A 15648-nucleotide genomic window follows, 5' to 3' on the forward strand; every position below is an offset into this window, starting at 1 on the left:
GGTATTTGTTAATGTACTGGTAATACAATGATGGTCTTTATAGTAGAATAGGTATTTGTTAATGTACTGGTAATACAATGATGGTCTTTATAGTAGAATAGGTATTTGTTAATGTACTGGTAATACAATGATGGTCTTTATAGTAGAATAGGTATTTGTTAATGTACTGGTAATACAATGATGGTCTTTATAGTAGAATAGGTATTTGTTAATGTACTGGTAATACAATGATGGTCTTTATAGTAGAATAGGTATTTGTTAATGTACTGGTAATACAATGATGGTCTTTATAGTAGAATAGGTATTTGTTAATGTACTGGTAATACAATGAATTAAATAAATGATAGAGTGCAGTTCTACACTCTGGAGACTATATAGAATATTTACAATCTTCAAAAGTTCAAACTAACCCCTCAACTTGAAACTATATTCACATTTTCAAGTATTGCAATGAAGAAAACTCTAAATTTGATATATCGTTCAAACACATGTTTGTTTCATTTACAATTTTCAGTTTTTTCTGTTATTTTAGGAATAAATTTTTTTAAATAAGCATAAAAATGTAGTTTACCCATAAAATTCTATTCTGTCTTTAATTCAAGTACTGAAAGTGCTGGCAGGAAAAGTAGTCTTCAACACCTGCTTTATTCTGTCTACTCATAGGAACGTTTCCAACTTATTAAAGCAAAGTATTTTGCCCATGGAATCTCATTGGAAGAAAACATGTAGTCTTTGACATTATGCATGCACATGTCAGCATATTAGTGGATTTACTTTAATAAACTGATTCATCTTAAACACTTATGGGAATCAAATATATGTTCATTAAGCATGACATAATCTGTAGAACTTAGGCTTTTATACCATTGTTACGGGGAGCAATGTGAGAAGAATGTCTTTGCTAGAGGTCACTACGAGTGAGCGGTTAGCTGAATTGTTCTTTAGTAGACACTAGTGTTGGGCCGGTATCGGGGTATCCGCTCGTACCGATACCGAGGGATTCTCGCTATCCGAGGAAACCAATCATTTTCGGAGACAGCTAGTTATCCGCGGCCAGTTTGATATCATCGGTATTTATCCGTAAAAACCTATCGGTAAATGGTTATACGGATATCCGGATACGCTTCGTTGACGAACATGCTAATCTCAACACGCATTGGCGAACGGATTCAACAAAAATTTCCACGCTTACTCTATCTACTATTATATTACGTTACATTGATAATGCCACCAGCCTCGAAGGTTTGGGAGTTCTCCACAGATGGGAGGATGTATAAAGATTTTAACGGGACTGGACTTTAATTGGACTGCGTATAATTATGTGATTACATTACCTTATTACAATATGTGATAGTAAAATTTCTGTAAACTGTTTCAGTATATTTAACAAAGAGGGCCCCTTGCCATTATCTATCTGTTCTCTATTATACATAACATTTGGATCAATAACTATAATTTTTAATAGAATAAACAATAAAAAACATCTATCATGAAACTTATATCTCCATCTTTTTTTTTATTGCTAAAACAAGGAGTCTCCTTGCCATAACAATATACTGCTGACTAAAGAATGTTTTTTGCAAAGGCTACTTTTTGCACAACGATAAAAGTTGTTCGTGACAGTTATGATTTAAAGTTTAAACCATTAAACTTTAAACAATTTAAAGACACACTGATAACCACATGCCGAACAATAGTACCGACAATACCAAACTTTCTTAGTTGGCAAAGGATACCGAAGATGGTAGATACCGAGAATACCGATACCAGGAAAACCGATAAAAAAGTGCAAGGATATCCGATCCGGCACTAAATTAGATACCGGCCCAACACTGGTAGACACGCCGTACGCCGCTTGTACGGCGTACCATGTAAAACGAGTAGGCACCCCACTTGTAGGGCGTACCATGTAAGACGAGTAGACACCCCACTTGTAGGGGGTAACATGTAAGACGAGTAGACACCCCACTTATAGGGCGTACCATGTAAGACGAGTAAACACCCCACTTGTAGGGCGTACCATGTAAGACGAGTAGACACCCCACTTGTAGGGGGTAACATGTAAGACGAGTAAACACCCCACTTGGAGGGCGTACCATGTAAAACGAGTAAACACCCCACTTGTAGGGCGTACCATGTAAGACGAGTAGACACCCCACTTGTAGGGCGTACCATGTAAGACGAGTAGACACCCCACTTGGAGGGCGTACCATGTAAAACGAGTAAACACCCCACTTGTAGGGCGTACCATGTAAGACGAGTAGACACCCCACTTGGAGGATGTACCATGTAAGACAAGTATCGCGTTTCATAGAATTAATAAAATTTAATCGCCAAATTCTAATATCGAAAGAGTCTATTGTCGACAACGTTTTGCCGAAAATAAATTAGCCCTAATACGTCGAGGACAAAAAAGCATTGCCTGTCATGAAGCTAAAAAAAAGCCATAGAGTTGTAATTATTACGTCATTTTTGTGTGACAACGGCAAACGATTATTAAGTTATGTGTAATAGAGGCGTGTACTAACCGGAGATTCCCGTTAACGCGCCCTAGATACCTAGTAGCAGCTAATAGTTCGAAAAGTACGGTACTCTATAAGGCGGACAGATAGACAGACAGACAGATAGACAACGATTGCCGTTTATATAGTAGATTGAGCAGCTAGCATTGAACTTACTGCCAGACTCAAAAGGTTAATTTGTTTGAGACATAGAGAAATTCATGTGCAAAGATACAAAGTTGAATACCTCATTATAAGTTCTTTATTAACCCTCTTTCAACATTCAACAGTTAAACTAGACATGAAATACTAAAGTAAGAAGAGCTTAAGAGCTTAACTAAGTCTCAAAGAGCTTGAGATTTGAGGCCAAGCAAGAATTAAGAGCTAATTTCCTGTGAATGTAGTGTGAAAATATTAATTATAGAAAAATGAACATCAGAACAACAGTATATTAACAAACCAGTCTTTGTCTGCTTAGCCTTGGTGCCCAGCCCCGGTGAGCTATTTGATTGATAATGGAAGAAATCCCAGGCATCGTCATGGCTACTGCTAGTATCACAACCACATTTTGACTAAAACTACTATAAAAGGAGTTTGTGGTTGCAGTGGTCAATGTCAAGGGCTGTATAATCTTAACTTTTAAATTAGATATCTTCCAGCGCATATAAAACTAGCGATAAATACGTAATGATTTTAAAGAACAAACCTGGTTGTGGATGCAGTGGCCTTCTGGTGTCTAATCGAGTCTATTGACACAGGGAATACCGCTTTCACGTCCTGATAAAACCGACCTTGACCTACTTTAGCAAGCAAGTCACTTCTCCTGAGTCTGACCGAGTGCAGCGTATCAGTTGCTATGTGTACTTTGAACAGCAACTCTGGCTGATGCTACAAATACATCCAAAACCGATATATTCTGGGAAACTTAGAAGTTGTCTTCCTCCAAGGCAAGCAAATTTGCCAACGAGTCGAGATAATATCATGGAATAACCTAGCACTTTTTAAATATAGATAAATGGAGTTGGTCGTATCTACTACATTGATCTACTAAATTGATCTACTAGATTTATCCCGCTGTCAAGAAATTTGATGACAAATTTCCACTGATACGGTATGTAAGTTATCTACAAACTTATCGAGCATGAAAACAGCTCGCCTGCACAATAGACAAATTCATCTAACTTGAATAAAGAAACGATCAACAAAATCAAATTCAAAGCAGAGCAGTCAATACAGTCAGCCTCAACTATTGACCCTAAATATGAATGTTTACACATGAAACCAATAGAGAAAATACTTATATCGTGAAATATGGAGTAATCCCGGCATACAATGTCCATAAATGTTCGAAATAACTTCCCATGTAAAAGCAAAGAAGCAGGTAAGATTAAAAACAAAAAATAAAAAAGCGGACTAATTAATTTATTTTATATTTAGTGTAAGTGAGATAATATTTAAAGTAAGTGTATTGGTATAGAGAGCCGAAGCATCCAGCTAGCGCCAAAGAAGATTAAATGTCCATCACATCTCCGTTAACAACGAAAAGCTGAAAATTTACTTCTACTCGTGGAAAAGCCATTCGGCTTTAAGCAAAATATACTTTAAGTTGGTCACAATATCATACACGTATCATACACGTATCATACACGTATCATACACGTATCATACACGTATCATACACGTATCATACACGTATCATACACATATCATACATGTATCATACACTCATCATATACATATAATACACACATCATACACGTATCAAACACATATCATACACATGTCATACACATGCCATACACATATCGAACACATATCGTACACATATCGTACACATATCCTACAAATATCACACATATGTCATACACATGTCATACACACATCATACACATATCATACACATATCATACACATGTCATACACATATCATAAACATGTCATACATATATCATACACATTTTATACACGTATCAGACACATATCATACACATATCATACACGTATCATACACATATCATACACATGTCATACACATATCATAAACATGTCATACATATATCATACACGTTTTATACACGTATCAGATACATATCATACACATATCATACACGTATCATACACATATCATACACATGTCATACACTTCATAGCGTGATATTTCTACCATAATGTATCTATGAAAGTAACTCCTACTCACCTACAAAATTCTTACAAAAACACTTTGGCAAAGTTCTGATTTTCACTGTAAAACTCGACAGGAAATATAAAAGTCATTTGCAGGTCTATTAGCCACTCTTATCCTTAACTCAGATATTACCAGGTTTGCATCTCCTCTGAACAAAAGATTTTTATTAATTGTACTTTATCAACCTAGTTTTTACATAAAAGTTTTCATTTTAGTTTTTTTTTTATAATTTTTTATGTAATGTATTAACTTTAATGCTATATGTAGTTACTGGAAATAATAATTGAAAGTATTTTTTATAATCTAAGATAAATTGAACAAAATACAATATATTCTTATACAAAAATCTTTCCTTAAACATTTGATGGTTTTGACATACAAAAGCAAATACTGAAATGAGCCATAATGATGTAATGTAATACATCATTATGGTTTATCACCGTAATGGTGATGTAATACAAAGACTGACCTGGCCTTGCTTGCGCCTGTAGAGCTCAATGCTCTCGACTGACGTGAGAAAGAGGAGAACAAGGTCAGCAATAGACTGAAATGATTCGAATATCTGCAGCACTTTGTCTGAGTTGTAGAGGTTATCTGCAAATAAAATACATTGAAAGTCAACTGCAAATAATACACCATGACACAAGTTATCAACAGACAGATGGAAAAAATTCTGTAGACACAAACAGTAGATACAAAATGGCAATAGCAAATTTTTAAAACTAATTTGTATCTAGAGAAAACATGGCAAGACCAGCGACCTACACTGATAAATAGTCCAGCACTAATTCTACTTAGAGTGACAAGTAATACAAGAACAACTGCTTAAAGCAGATAAATTACAGAATTTTTTTTATCATATATTTCAATACATCAGAGTCTTGGCGTTTGGATGAGCCATTGTTTGACATGGTGAGACAGACATTGGTTGGTGTTTATAGGATTTCCCTAGAGCTCTACCGCAGAAATGTTCAATGGTATAGACTCGAAAATTGTGACGTCATATCGAAAATTGTGACGTCCCAATTTTCATATGCGGTGTTGTGTGCTCTTACCGCTTATTTTATTGCTGACCGCTTATATTTATCAACTACGATAATGACGCTAGTGGCAGGTGAAGGTAGGGCAACTCCAAAGAACCAATGAAGATGACAAAGGAATCAGTGCAGGGCTGTATTGTCCAAAGAAAAAGTGGTCAGGAGACTGTCAATTAGTAATTGCCAGAGGGCCGAAGGCCCAACTCGCCCGTGTGGGGAGGGTCTGGGAGTGGAACTGAAACGCCCTCCCAGAGAAGGAGGGTTCGGGGGCCCTCAACCGAGAAAATTTTGAGAATTAAGAGCAAAATTAGAGCATTTTAAAGTGTATTTTGTATTATTTAAGGTGGATATTTAGGTCCTGCCAAGGTGAGTCATTTCCAGTCTTGCAAAGAGAGCTAGCTACAGAATTACATGGGTTTGAGTTGTAACCATATATATGTGTATTTACATTTATATTCATAAATATACATACATGTACATGTGTACATAGAAGATTGATTGTTATAGCTTGACACTCGTCTTTTAAAAAGCTCTTCTTCTGCCAATGTGTCCATGGCAGAAATCTTTCACAACTGATTTTGTATCTATTTCAACATCTTTATATATGTGTAATATTAGAAGATTATTTAGACAGCCTGCCCCATAGTGTTCCTCATCGATGTTTGGATTGTTTGAAAATTATCTCTCGCCCACTGCATTGGTGGCAGGCAAAACCAATACTAGATAATTAGTGAGCCTCTCCACTTCATAGCTCTTAGCGCTAGAGCGCAACGTTGCGCTAGAGCGCTAGGTAATTAGTTGTTGGAAATTCCAAGTGAATGAGCTTAGACTGAAATTCTTACTAATTAGCCGCCGAAGATCACTAAAAAGTTGGGGCGACTCAGCTGCCCAGCCGCCTCAGGGAATACGGGCTTGTGAATTTTAGTGCCACGTAATGAATTCCACTATGTACACTGCCGATTTCGCAATTTCCAAGATTTTGACCGAAGAAAAGTGCTCCGGACGGTTCCGGAGTCTCCTAATAGGACAATACAGTACTGAATCAGTGTCATTAGCTCTCTATGTACATATTATTTCAATGATAAATAACTCAGATTATAAGCACCATACTATATTTTCCCGATGATATTATGCACTAGCCCCCTCTTTTTATTGTGATGTTGAGGGGCACGACTGATACTAATTAATTTTAAGCATTGCGTGATCTCGGCGAAAGTGCGGTTGACATATAGTCCTAAAGCCACACAACCGCAGGTCACAATTTAATCGATGTGATTTCATTACCTTTATTAATGACAGTATAAATAATTTTATTGAAGCATAATTAATTAACCTAGAACATGCGTTTGTATTGGCCGGGCAGCGAAATTTTTTTTCCCAAACAGGTTTACATACAGCAGTAAACTTTTGGCTCCTGATTGGTTTTAGTAATTGAGTTTTAGTAATCAAAACCTGCATCATTACATTAAAAGTCAATAGTTATAATTAGAAAGGAATACAAAATTCCATAATTTTATTCAAAATTGCTTAAATTAATGAGTTTTAAGTGAGCGCCTCTTACGTTTTAACAGCACTTTTTGAATGATAACATAATTTTTACTACTTTATTTAAAATTTTGTGTTCCTTTATAATTATAACTATTGATTTCTAATGTAATGATGTAGGTTTTGGTTACTAAAACTCAATTACTAAATCCAATCAGGAGCCAAGACCTTACTGCCGTATGTAAACCTGTTTGGGAAATAAATTTCGTGGCCGGGCAGGCGTTAGGACGACCCCTAGGCATTGTTGATTAACTAAAATTTTAGTTTATTATTAGCGCTCTCTGGGTTTAACAGCACCGATTGTCACAGAAAAGCGATTGTCACAGAAAAGCGCAGCCTCAATGGCAGCGAAAGGTATCAACTACCTAAGGCTAAATAATAATTGTCACATCACATTGTGGGAACCGCAACCAAGCGTTTTTTTATTGCATGACATACTTTTGACACCCTGTTTTTCATAGTTCTATTATTCTTTGTGCAATCAGATTCAAACCATGGATGCTACCACGACACCACTCAGCAGATAATCATGCACACAATCATGACTCATGACGGTCTCTCACAGTGCACGGCACTGACAAGCATACTAGTGGTAGTAATAATAACAAATATCTAAATATATAATAAACTTGACCTAGTTACATATTTCTATCACCACTTCTACCTCTGCATCTACACATTGCCAAGGCTGAACTTCATGTATGTTTATATATGGTAAAGCAAAATTAAAAAGCAATTTCTCAAGAATGATAAATAATGCATCACCTTGAGGAAAAGAAAAGCAGGTGTGAAAATAACAGAATGAACAAGCAACGTAGAAAGCAAAAGTACACATATTTCAATAGCAACAAAATTTATCGAGGCAATTGATAGGCGGAAATAGAACGTGGAAATTGGACATTATAAATACATCATGATAAAAAAAACTGACCCTAAAGCATCCTTGACAATGTTTGAGAATGTTGCATGTGTAGAACATTGGTTTAATGTTTCTGATCTACGATATATCTGATATAACGATATACAGATGTGATAGAAAACTTTACGTCAAAAACAAAATGAAAAACTTTATGTAACCCCTGGAATGAAGAAAAAGAAATTCAAATATCATATAATTATATCAGGTACTCACTAGATAGCATCGACTGCTTATTGCGTAAGGGGAACCTGAACAACGTGCCATTGTAATGACCTTGCTTGAAGGTCGCATCACTGCATCCAAACAGACCTTTATATGCCTCAAACTGACTTGACAACTTCTTCATGGTCTATAAACAATTAATAAGGAAGCAAGTGATTCTGTCTCTAAACTATAAGTGAAAACCATTAAAAATAAACTTTCACAAGTATTTAGTAGATTTTATCAGAATGTATCATTATGTTATTATTATTATTATTATTATCATTATGTTTTTATAACTTGTGATAGTTTCTGGTGTTTGAGGTTATCTGACTGCCAGAATGTTTTATTCAGTCTGATTTGGCAACAAATCAATTAAAGATGAATTTCAGCAAAGCTCATTGAGACTTCATCAAAACATATCGGTATTTTCTATCATTAGCGATTTTTTATTGATGTTTAAGGCAATCTGCCAGGATGTTTTAAGATTAAAATCAATTAAACTTGATTGCAATTAAAACTCTGAGTAAATCCAATAAAGTTGACTAAAATCACTGTTTTGTTTTGTTGTTGTTTTTACATGTTCTAAAATGCATTTTGTAATATGGTGAACTTTATACATCCATCAACTACAGAAATAGACCGTGGAGTTCAAACTCTACTCTATGATACGATGTGCATACTTGGTGCTAAAAATACAGTAATTTTATCATAACTACGAAGTGTGAACAATCCAGCCATTAACATTGTTTCAAAGCATCTTCCCTTCAGAGCCACTCAGTTCCTCTAGCAGTAAAAGGATTAAGGGTTCCCTTCTACCTCTGATTCATAGACGATTTAGTGACAGATATATGAAAATGGTTACAGCATTATTACTGACTTTATAGTCATCTCTGAGATGCCATGTGTAGCCTGTCACTTTCTTTCCTTCCTCCAAAAAGAATCTTTCGTGTGGATCGATGAATGATAACTTCTCTCCACTAATTACGCTCGGCAAATCTGAAGAAACAGACCCAAGTCAGCTATAGAAGCTAATGAACAGTATGAAAAAGACTCAATAGCTTTCAATCAGTTGAACTTATGTCAACAAACAGTCACATGATAGTGTGTGAACCAACACAGGGAATTCCATACTCAAACTTTGGTTGATGCATAGTCAACACATAGCCAATGATAGACAACAAATATTTTTTTTATTATTAAGGACAGTATTCGAGCTCAGCCTATTTTTTGGGAGAAACCCGATATTAAAACTAAAAATAATTTTGACATGCTCATGCGGTGAAACTTTTTTACCTTTGGGCAGCGAGAGTTCGCAAAATAAAAAAGCCTACATGATACTGTATGACATGATAACTAAACTTTGTTCTGTGATACACCTCAGCTAAAGAACCTGTAGCGTGCTGACACACCTATAGTTCGCTGACAGACTTCCCATCCTCAGTTTGTACTGAGTCAACTAACACAAACTATCATAGCCCCTAATCCTAGACCTGTTAGATGATATGCAGGCTATCAATAATAACTATATATAAGAATTATACTTCAACATATAGTCATACAATTCATTACAACCGGAAGTGAGTATTACTTAAAAAGAATGGCGAAAGGAAGTCACTACAAAGAACATGATTTACATACAGCGAGGTTATGATGTATTTCAGCAGACGAAGTAAAACTGAAAGATATTTATTTTTAGTCATTTCTGCTAATAAAGCCAAGTGTCTTATGCTATATTCATACCGCACGGCAACTTCTCTATGTACCTCCATGTAAACTATACCCATCCTCTATGTAAACTATGTACATCCTCTATGTAAACTATACACATCTTCCATGTAAACTATACACATCCTCTATGTAAACTATACACATCATCCATGTTAACTATACACATCCTCCATGTAAACTATACACATCCTCCATGTAAACTATACACATCCTCCATGTAAACTATATACATCCTCCATGTAAACTATACACATCCTCTATGTAAACTATACACATCCTCCATGTAAACTATACACCTCCTCCATGTAAACTATATACATCCTCCATGTAAACTATACACATCCTCCATGTAAACCATTGAACTCAAAACGCCTGGAATGGCAGAGGTCATTCGCGAGTACGGAAATCCGGCCGACGCCATTTTCAGTTACCGTTTGAGTTAATTTCATTGTGTTCAATGTGAGAAAGAAATCTAATTTCAGATTTAAAAGCTATGGCAGATCACGAATACACCGCTAAATCAAAGGAACAGTCTACTGAGATTACTACTAATAATTTATGTAAGAGAGAGAAGGGTGTAGGTGCACAGTGCTATTGCTATTCCATGAACTGCAAAAACCGCAAGAATGGACTTTCAAAGGAAAGGGCATGACATTTCACAAGTGAGTCACTTCTACTATTAGTTCTATTACTATTGCTAAAGTCTAGGATTACTACTAGTTGTGCTACTACTAGTTAGTACTGCCACTAGTTAGTTCTACTACACTAATCACTGGGTGAGTGAGAGTCGATCAGTGTCACTACTGAGTGTACGAGTTTGACTGTATTTCGTCGGTGATTAGATAAATTTATAAGCTAGTGAGTGAAATGTTCTTCCTTCAGAACAAAGGTTTTTTATTATTTGAACTTGGAATTTTTTTATATTAATATTTTGGAACTACAAACCATTAGGTTATTTCTAAATATTTATATTTGAAAAAATGTTTGTAGTGCCTATAATATTATTTATTGTTGTACCTGGATATAGCTAGCAGCAAGGAGATAAGAGTAATAATACTATTGTTGCTAACTAACTACTACAGTTTCATTTTAATTTTTAGATTTTCAAACAAAGCAACTGAGAACTCTCGTTATTTACAACGGTATTGCAACCGCAGAAGAGTGAATAAGCCTGATCCTTAGGCACTTATCTGCAACGAACATTTCAATGATCCATGTTATGACAACAGGTTAAAACGTTCGAATGAAATCATTTAAAGGCAATATTTTTCAATGCTGAATGATGCTTTTCAATGATTGAATTTAAAACCATATTGTCAAGCACAGTGCTGCAAGGTTGTTCAACTTGAAGTAGTTCAACCAAACTGTAATGACTAAGTCAGATAAATAAACAGATTCCAATCTACGGCGGCTTTTTGTTTTTGAGTTTTTAAGAGCTTGTAATCACATTTCCACATATTTGGCACCTACAACACAACAGATTAAGACATAGTGAATCTTTTGATACCAAATAACTGTAATGTGAATTTTGTTGCAAGTCAACATTTAAGCTTTATGCCTAAGATGGGTGTGAATGACTTCCAGTGAAAATTGCCACATTTTCATTTTACATAGCGATATGGTAGCATTGGAGCTGTTTTATTTTTGTTTATTTAATTAGTTGTATTGTTGTATATTAAGGGTACTATGTTCATGTGAATAAGGCAATCATTTTTGTTTATTTTATTAGTTGTATTGTTGTATATTAAGGGTACTATGTTCATGTGAATAAGACATTCTTTTTTGTTGATTTTATGTAATTGTTATAATTGATGCTTTTGTTTAGGTGGTTGGAATAATAATCTTACTGTTACTCAGTTCAAGGCTACCTTTCACAAACTTATCAGCAAATGTGGCGCAAAATCAGATGCTAGTAAGACAGGTAATGTTACTGCTCAAAACGAGATTCTCATCATACAGGCTACTCCAGAAGTTGATCAGTTTGTGGAACTCAATGATTTCAGATGTCAAATTTCTGTTATGGGTAACAGTATAGTCTATATAGCTGGCTACATTGTGCAAAAGCTAACTAAAGTGCTGTCGTGACATTGGCCGTCAGTCGCTGGTAACCACTAAGTCAAGTATCCAGTACCGACATCTCTATGCTTTACTAGAGCTACTAAACAATGGAGGATTGGTGCGTCCATCAGACGGTGTCATCAGGATCCTGCTAGTTGCAGATCAATACTTTCATATTAATACAAAGCCAGATCCACTCCATTGTGTGGTGTATTTTATCAGTAGTGTAAGATCTAGTGATGCGCTATGCCTTGGGAAACACCTTAAAAATACGGCAGATGGCATATCCAACCACTGCATTGATGAAAAACCTTATTCAGTCGTTTTATGATCTCTGACAGCATCATTATGCTAAAATCCTACACTCAAACTACAAGGTGCATCTTTGTGGCATGCAATACTAAAGTAGTACTTTTTAAAGGCCAGTAACAATGTAATCACTGTAATATTCATCTGCAGCTGTTGTTGTGCTGTTATTCCTAATCTGATTTAGTTCTAAAAAACTCTGATGCACCTTGACAATACGCTATACAAATCTCTTTTTACACATTTTCTGTAACGTGTATGTAAAAGTTTAATCATCTGATTCCACTAATTCCTGCATTTCCTTGTTTGCATTATTTTGATTATCCTCTATTACAACTGTTTTTATTTTCCGTTTAGTTGTTGCAGTAGTTCATTCCATCTTTTACAGATACTGTATTATACATATCATACATTCATAAGCTATTATCACTTAAATCTTGAAAACAGTTTCTGTTTTGGCAGCATACCTATGTGTTGTTTTTATCGAAATACTTCATGTGCTAAGTTTTTCCATATGCATTTATGCATATGTAATATAAATTTTAATATAATGGATCAGTTGTTATTTGCCTGAATATATCATTTGCTGGGTTTATGCATCTGTAATAAAACAGTTTGTATGAATAACATGGTCCACGAAAATCTATTTTACATCTACTTATCATTTGATTTATCCCACTCCATATGTTAAAAATAGGTTTTTTTTTATCAGGGCACTCCAAATGTTGTGTAGGAGTTTTCATTAACTGCTGGAAAACATTAACTGCATTAACCCAGCTGGAAAAGAACTATTCAACATGTACATTTCTGTCATTTTTCACCATTTGTTTACAAACGGTAGCATTCGATTAGCTCTCCAACATGGTGCATACGTTACGTATTATTATCAACGTAAAAGTCACGTGATTGCCATTCTAGGGGTTTTAAGTTCAATGATGTAAAGTAGACACATCCTCCATGTAAACTATATGCATCATCCATGTAAACTATACACACCCGAGTTCCCAAGTCAGCTAAAATCTTTGCGAAGACGCATCCATGAAATGTGCACAAAGATGGATATGACAACCTCTGCAAGTGCTTACCTGTCATATGGAAAACTGATTTGAAACCGAGACCGAACCTTCCTACTTTTAGTACATCATTCTTTTTCACGGAGTCGTTAATCATCTTCAGACCGACCCAGTCACTGTCCGTAAATTCAGCATTGTTGAAGGCATAAAGAGCAGGACCCTAGACCAATAAGATTCAGCATTATTGAAGGCATAAAGAGCAGGACCCTAGGCTAATAAGATTCAGCATTGTTGAAGGCATAAAGAGCAGGACCCTAGGCTAATAAGATTCAGCATTGTTGAAGGCATAAAGAGCAGGACCCTAGGCCAATAAGATTCATTTTGGTAAGGACAATTGGTAAGGACACCAGCAGTGCTCATCTGCAGATGGTGTAACCAGTGAGCTCGCGGCATCACACAGATGTAAACTATAAACTACACTACATATATGATCAATGAACAATGATTTCACCATAAACAGGTGAAGGTCGAAGCAAAATTTCACCACTTTATAGTTTTACCCATACATGCTGATGATGTAAGTTTTTTCAAACTAAACTTTTTTGCTGAAACATGCCCATTATTAACATAAACTTATTGTAGAAAGCACCGATTTAAATTCATGTATATTATTCGCAGTTACTTACACAACAACGATAGAATTTAGCATTAGCTCTAAGATAATTTCAATATAAAAACGGAATGTTTTAAAATATAATAAATGTATAATTGTTTTCTACGAAAATAGGAAAGGTTAATATGCTGATAATAATGGGGGTGCTATAAATCTTATTGCTAATCTACATCATACTCCAGTATGTCTTATTCGAGTAAGTAGTCTTTCCAAATCTTTGCATCGTCTTACTCTGTCTATGTTAAATGTTTCTTTTACGTTAAGGTTTCAAGGTCTTTCATTGTTTGTATCCTTGTATGACAGTTACAGGCCTTCAACTCACTTCAACTTAAGTGGTAAGAGCTAATTGCATATACCAGCTGATAAATATTTTAAAAATATTATTGCTAGCGGCTTTAATAATCTTCCACCCAATACTTTTTCTCTTAGCAGAGAAAAGTATTTTAAACGCTATATGTCAAAGCATTTATTTGATTTGATTAATTAACTTTTGCCTTTTTTTGTTTTATGATTCCTGTACGGCATAATTTAGACAAACATTTCTGTTTGCCAATGAAGTAATAGAAAAATAAAATGGTCTCAAATAAGTAAATAATAATGTATGTACGTAATAATAAGTAAGTAATAATATATGAATAAACATAATATAATAAAACAATTATTGAATAAATTGATGTTTTGAGCTGAAAATAATCAAGTATTCTAACAAACCATACAGAATTAACCGACAGCTTTATATCATAAGCTATATGATTATAACAGTGGGAGCCATGAGCCAAACGTTGTAATGCAAATGCTACCTTATTTAAAGATTAGAGATTGTAGCTTTACATAATCATATCTATTGCTATTTCCATAGCCCACATCAGGCCATCATTGTCAGGTCTTTGTTCTTCAAACGTATCATTTTACATGGATACAAGTATAAAATAGATTATATAGCCCAATATATGTAGACCATTAAAAACTTCATTATAATAAAGGTCGTGTTCATTCTGTTCAAAAACGAACTAAGGGATTAGGAAAAAGATTTCATCACATGGGACTTGAACTCACAACAATCGGGTTGGTAGACAAAACTACCACCTTCGCCAATCAACCACATTACAAAATAATTGTGCAGTTAGTTATTACATCTGGCAACCTCTCACAGTTCACTAGACCCGCAGGACACTAAATGATTACAAGGAGAAACCCTGATAACTGCTAGGCTAAGAGTGAACAAAGACAAATCACATCAAATTTTGTTAATAACTTTCTGAAATAACAGCCAGAATATTAGACTTGTCATTTAGCGGATCATTACTGATCAGTTGAGTGATCCGATTAGGGTTGCTAGGAAAATTATCTAGTAGATTCTGCAGTAGATTCTCCAGTGCTTTCTAGCTAAAAATATTCATCATATCACCTCAATATTAAATCTCTGTGCGCTGGTAGAGATAAACACTTTCAACAAATCAATCAGCGTGTGGTAACAGC

The 15648-nt window shown here is 35.1% G+C and overlaps 1 protein-coding gene across 1 annotated transcript in view; it reads right to left on the reverse strand.

Moving 5' to 3' along the window:
* Nucleotides 1-15648, reverse strand: part of LOC137407861 (sacsin-like) — a 218419-nt gene that overhangs the window by 170208 nt on the left and 32563 nt on the right. Inside the window, exons 4-8 of the mRNA XM_068094241.1 lie at nucleotides 13569-13716; nucleotides 9269-9387; nucleotides 8401-8536; nucleotides 5156-5280; nucleotides 3208-3389 (exon numbers count right to left, since the gene is read on the reverse strand). Of these exons, the coding sequence (XP_067950342.1) occupies nucleotides 3208-3389; nucleotides 5156-5280; nucleotides 8401-8536; nucleotides 9269-9387; nucleotides 13569-13716 (710 nt within the window). The remainder of the gene's footprint in view (nucleotides 1-3207; nucleotides 3390-5155; nucleotides 5281-8400; nucleotides 8537-9268; nucleotides 9388-13568; nucleotides 13717-15648) is intronic.

Source organism: Watersipora subatra, chromosome 11 (genome assembly GCF_963576615.1).
Source record: "Watersipora subatra chromosome 11, tzWatSuba1.1, whole genome shotgun sequence".
NCBI lineage: Eukaryota > Metazoa > Bryozoa > Gymnolaemata > Cheilostomatida > Watersiporidae > Watersipora > Watersipora subatra.